Source organism: Emiliania huxleyi (genome assembly GCF_000372725.1).
Source record: "Emiliania huxleyi CCMP1516 unplaced genomic scaffold EMIHUscaffold_665, whole genome shotgun sequence".
NCBI classification, from domain to species: Eukaryota; Haptophyta; order Isochrysidales; family Noelaerhabdaceae; genus Emiliania; species Emiliania huxleyi.
Window position 1 is genome coordinate 9,074 of NW_005197017.1, and position 5,036 is coordinate 14,109.

Below are 5,036 nucleotides of genomic sequence, written 5' to 3' on the forward strand. Positions count from 1 at the left end.
CGCTTTCGCCCACCTCGGCCGTTGCGGGCAATATCGCGCTTGCGGCGCGCGTGGGCGAGCACGTGGTGAGCGTGCTGCTCTTTGGCGATGCGCCGGGGCTGCAGGTGGCGTCTCCCGACGGGCAGACGGTCGCATACGCGCTCGAGGGTGCGGGCAACGCGCCGGTGGAGGTCGGCGGCGCGGGGTCTCTGCGGCTGCTGCGCGTGGGTGCGGCCGGGCGCAGGCGGTGGCGCGTCGAGAGCGTGTGGGGCGGCTTTACGTACCGAGTGTGGGGCGGCTACCGGCTGAGCGCATACGTGCACGCGCCCGCTGTGCTGGCGAGCTGGGCCAACGCAACGGGTCAGTGCGTGACGCGCTGCGCGGGGGCCCCGAGCTGCGAGGAGGACGGGTGCGCGGCGGTGTCGAACGCGTCGTCGCTCTTCAGTGCTGAGCAGCGCAGTGCACTGGACGCCTTCTGCCCGGGGAGCGGCGCGGCGTCGCGCTCTCCGTGCGACCCGCCGACGATCGAGGAGACGTGCAACGCGACGGGCGTGCCGCTGGATGCGGCGGAGGGCGCGTGCGCGGGTCTCGGGTGCGAGGCGTACAGCGAGTGTGTGCTCGACTGCTGCGGTGGCGGAGAGAGCAATCTTGGCACGTGCCGTGAGGCAGCCGACTCGCATACGGAGGAGGCTGCGTCGCCCACGCCGCCGCCCTTCCCGCCGGGCAAGGCCCCGACCCCGCCGCCGTCGCCGCCACCAACCCCGCCCGGCAAGGCGCCCACGCCGCCGCCGTCGCCGCCCTTCCCGCCCGGCCTCGCCCCGACCCCGCCGCCCTTCCCGCCGGGCAAGGCCCCGACCCCGCCGCCCTTCCCGCCGGGCAAGGCCCCGACCCCGCCGCCGTCGCCGCCACCCACCCCGCCCGGCAAGGCGCCCACGCCGCCGCCGTCGCCGCCCTTCCCGCCCGGCCTCGCCCCGACTCCGCCGCCCATCCCGCCCGGCAAGGCGCCCACGCCGCCGCCCTTCCCGCCGGGCAAGGCCCCGACCCCGCCGCCGCCGCCTTCGCCTCCACTTCCGTCGCCGCCGCCCTCGCCTCTGCCGCTGTCGCCACCGCCCTCTCCGCCGCCGCCCTCCCCGCCCCCGCCCTCGCCGCCGTCCTCGCCTCCCCCCTCTCCCCTCATCGATCTGGCGTCGTCGCCGCCAATCTCGCCGCCAAACGTGCTAAAAGCTCGCCCGTTGGACCCTCCTTGCGAGCCCGAGACCTACTGGCTTTCGGTGTTGCTGGCGCACGGTTTCGCGTACGCCTCGGCCTGGTTGGCGAAACAAATTCCGGCAAGAGATCTTCCCTCAAGCCCGCCTGGAGATGTCGACAACGGAGCGCCGCCTGGGTCACGCCGGCTGCGATACATCTCTCTTGCGGCCTGGTATCTCTGCCTCGGCGTCTCTCTCACACTCGTGGCGGTGAAAGTGTGGTCGCGTGCGGCACGCATCGATTGGCTCGTCATCGTCGCCCCGATCTCGCTCTTGCACGTTGGCATCGTCATAACCACCGTGAAGCAGCGAGCCTCGCCCGACGGCGTTCTCGTCGGGCCGAGGGCCTACACGAGGTTGCACCTCCGCCGCCACGTGCGTGAGTCTTTGCCGGTGTTGACACGGCTGATTCTGTACGTTGGGGCGGCCGCATGGCTCGACTATGTCGCAAACGAAGTGCCATTCGGAGCATCGCTCACGGTGTTGATCGCCGTGAGTTTGCCGTACTGGGCTTCCGTTGCACGGGACCTCTGGAGTAAGGGCGTAGACTGGAGCGTCGGAATCCGACGTCCGTCCGTCCGTCCGCCCGACCGGGGGGGGGTGGGAGGGGGGTGGCGGGCGTGGCGGGGGTGGAGCCCCTCCATGCGGCGGCGCTTCGCCCTGGGGCTGCTTGGCTTTGGCAGCTCGGCTTTTGCGGTGGCTGCTCTTGCCTGGGACCTCTTCCCTTGCCTCTCCGTCTTCGTGTCGCTTTCGCCGCTGGTGCTGCCGGTGATGATCGCGATCGCGCTGCCTCTTTGGTACTTCGCAGCCCGGGACTCCCGGAGCGAAGGCTCCGTGACGGAGAGCTCTAATAGTGACCCCGACCACGTTTCGGCGTACCAGATCGCGACAGCAATCTGAAAGAGATTGTTTCCTAGGCCGTGCACTCCCGTCACGAACACGCGTGCACGCAGAGCATCGTGGCTGTTGCACCTGCCCAGCTCGCCACTGCATTTCTGACTACAGTCCCACTTTGCAGCAGGCGAGGTGCATTGACCGAGGCTGTGCACACGGCTGCAGGTGAGGTTGCTCAGATTGTCCATGCATGCGCTCATAGTGCGCTGCGCTCGTACAACTTGAGAGAGAAAAGAGAGGAGGAATTGTGTTCTCTCCCAGTAAGCTACAACTTCTCGGCCGACATGGACTTCGCCTTCTTTCTGACCCCTTCGAACCTAGTGTGCTGTGGCGAGAGATTCGTTTTTGTTGAATTCTTAACCCTTTTGGAGAAACAAACACCTTCTCCTTCAACTTTAAGCCCTCCAAATTCGTCGGAGCGTAGCGGAGTGCGAGTAGGCCCCGACCGAGTTTGAAAAGGGCGACGGACGCTTGCGTGTTGCGTCGTTGCGTCCTAGCCTCCAACAACGCCTCCCTGGCGCAGAGGGGCCCGGAGGGATTCTCAACCGCTCCACGCCACGCCGCTTGTCCTATTCCCAGGATTCTACCGTCGGGTCTCTATTTTAAGATGAGGTAAACAGCAATAGATCCGGCCCTCAAGCGGCCTAATCGATACCCAGCCCTCACGGAATTGGTCCCTCGTTGTACAGCAATCGATCCTTCACAGTGCCCGTCCTGCCAACTTGCCGAGAATCGGTCCCCCAGGTCACCTGTGGCGCGAAGCTGATGTCTCCCGCCCTCTGCGCGCCCAACGCGCAGCGGCGGCAGACCACCCTCCGGTTCGAGGGGCGCCTGGGGCTGAGCGGGCTGCCTCCGCCAGAGTTTGGCTCGCCCACCGGCGGGCTGTCACCCTGCCACGGGTCGCAAGCCCTCTGCCGGCCGGAGCGCAGGCTGCGCGGGCTTCCAGCAATTGGTCCCTTGGCAAGCGCGAATCGGTCCCCCTGGCTCCAGGAACTGATCCGGCACTACACCCGGATCTATTGCTGTTTACCTCATCTTAAGGTTCCCCGGGCCACTTTCGGGGGGCAAACCCTGCCCGGCCCCTAGGACCCCAGGTAAGGCCCAGGTGTGGCCTAGGGCATCAGAAGGGACCAAGAGGAGTCCAGTCTGAGCCATAGAGCCAATGTCTTCGCCCTCGAGGGTCGCGTTCAAATGCCCGGAACGGACGTCACAGTGGTGTCCGGCCGGCGCGATCACCGAGCTGTGACGCTCAGGGAAGCCTGATGAGGTGCTGGTTTCTTTGCCCAGGGCTGGCCTACGGCCCGTGCTGGATCAGCTGAGCAAGGTTTGGGGAGAATCCTATAGACAGATCTTCAGATATTTTGACGGATGACCAAAATCACCCCGTTTTTGCCCATTTTCGGTCATCCGTCAAAATATCTGAAGATCTGTCTATAGGATTCTCCCCAAACCTTGCTCAGCTGATCCAGCACGGGCCGTAGGCCAGCCCTGGGCAAAGAAACCAGCACCTCATCAGGCTTCCCTGAGCGTCACAGCTCGGTGATCGCGCCGGCCGGACACCACTGTGACGTCCGTTCCGGGCATTTGAACGCGACCTTCGGGGGCAAAGACATGGGCTCTATGGCTCAGACTGGACTCCTCTTGGTCCCTTCTGATGCCCTAGGCCACACCTGGGCCTTACCTGGGGTCCTAGGGGCCGGGCAGGGTTTGCCCCCCCCAACTGGCCCGGGGAACCTTAAAGGCCCACTCCACGCCCCCTTTCGCCTTTGAGCAAGTGTGCACACTTGGCCGCCGCTGCCTCCTGAGCACCCCCACGCCGGTTGGGGCTGCTCTCCGCCCACCAGCCGGCCACAGGCCGCCACCCTGGCCGGCCGGCGTCGAGAGAACGGCCAGACTCGACCGACCGGGTGTCGCGCCGCTGCCTGCTTCTCGCGCCGCTGTAGCAGCGCCAGCGGCTCGGCCGCGCATCCTTCACACACGCCGCCACGACCAAGCTGAGCGGGCCCAGTGTCGAGGTCTGGTGCGAGCTGCATGTGAGGGGCGGCTTTGGCCACAGCAGGTCCACCAGACGGATCTCAAAGCTTGCCGTCGGCGTGCTGTCGTGGCGAGAGCCGAGACCGCTGCAGAGGAGCCGAGTGCAGTGACGATCCAGAGGCTACCAGGGCCACCAAGTGGTAGCCCTTGCCCATTCTGATCAGGGCTGTGCTTTGGTGGGGTTGTGTTTGAGCATGTGTGAAGTGGGAGTGCGTGCCGGCGGTGTCTGTGGGTGAAACGGGCGTGAGTGAGGCCGTAAGAGCCGTGGTATGAGCCAGAGTGGGCTTCATCACCCAAAATAAGGACGGTTTGGGACAGCTCAGACTTGGTACTGATGAGCCTGGGCCAGGAGGGCGACAGAGAAGGCGAGGTGGTGAGCTGGGAAGCCGCTTCATCGGCACCTGGACGTGTCGCGATGAACTGCCGAAAAGTACTATTTGCGGCTATTGCTCAAAACTTCGGGAGACAAGGCCTACATATTATGACTGAATCCTTGGGCCTGGTGCATGAGGGCTGCGGGTCGGGACATTTCACGGTCGGTGGCGCCGGTGTTGGCCTCCGGAAAGCCCTCGCAATCGCCTCGGATGGGGTCCACCGGAGACAATCTCGAGCCCTCTCCGTGGCATCACGAGCCGGTGTGAGCTTGCCGACCCAAGGTAAGTGCGGTCTGGGACGGGTTAGGCTTGCTACTGATGGGCCTGGGCCAGGAGGGCGCCTACCCAGGCGAGATGTTTGTGTTGAAACTCCTCTCTGCCCACATGTGTCTTTCTCGCCCTACACTCGCCATGACCCCACACGTCCGCCTCTGCTCGCGTTTTCGAGCCAGGTCCTTCGCCCGGGCCCATGGCCGGCTCGCCATCATCGATTCCGCGCGCTCGGCTC

At 65.7% G+C, this 5,036-nt stretch overlaps 1 protein-coding gene across 1 annotated transcript; it reads left to right on the forward strand.

Moving 5' to 3' along the window:
• Positions 1 to 2,885: 2,885 nt before the first annotated feature.
• Positions 2,886 to 3,383, forward strand: EMIHUDRAFT_248417 (hypothetical protein; the record flags this gene model as incomplete). Its single annotated transcript, XM_005762724.1, has 2 exons — positions 2,886 to 3,161; positions 3,237 to 3,383. 2 exons carry the CDS (start codon positions 2,886 to 2,888, stop codon positions 3,381 to 3,383), a joined length of 423 nt encoding a protein of 140 aa, XP_005762781.1.
• Between the last annotated feature and the right edge of the window lie 1,653 nt (positions 3,384 to 5,036).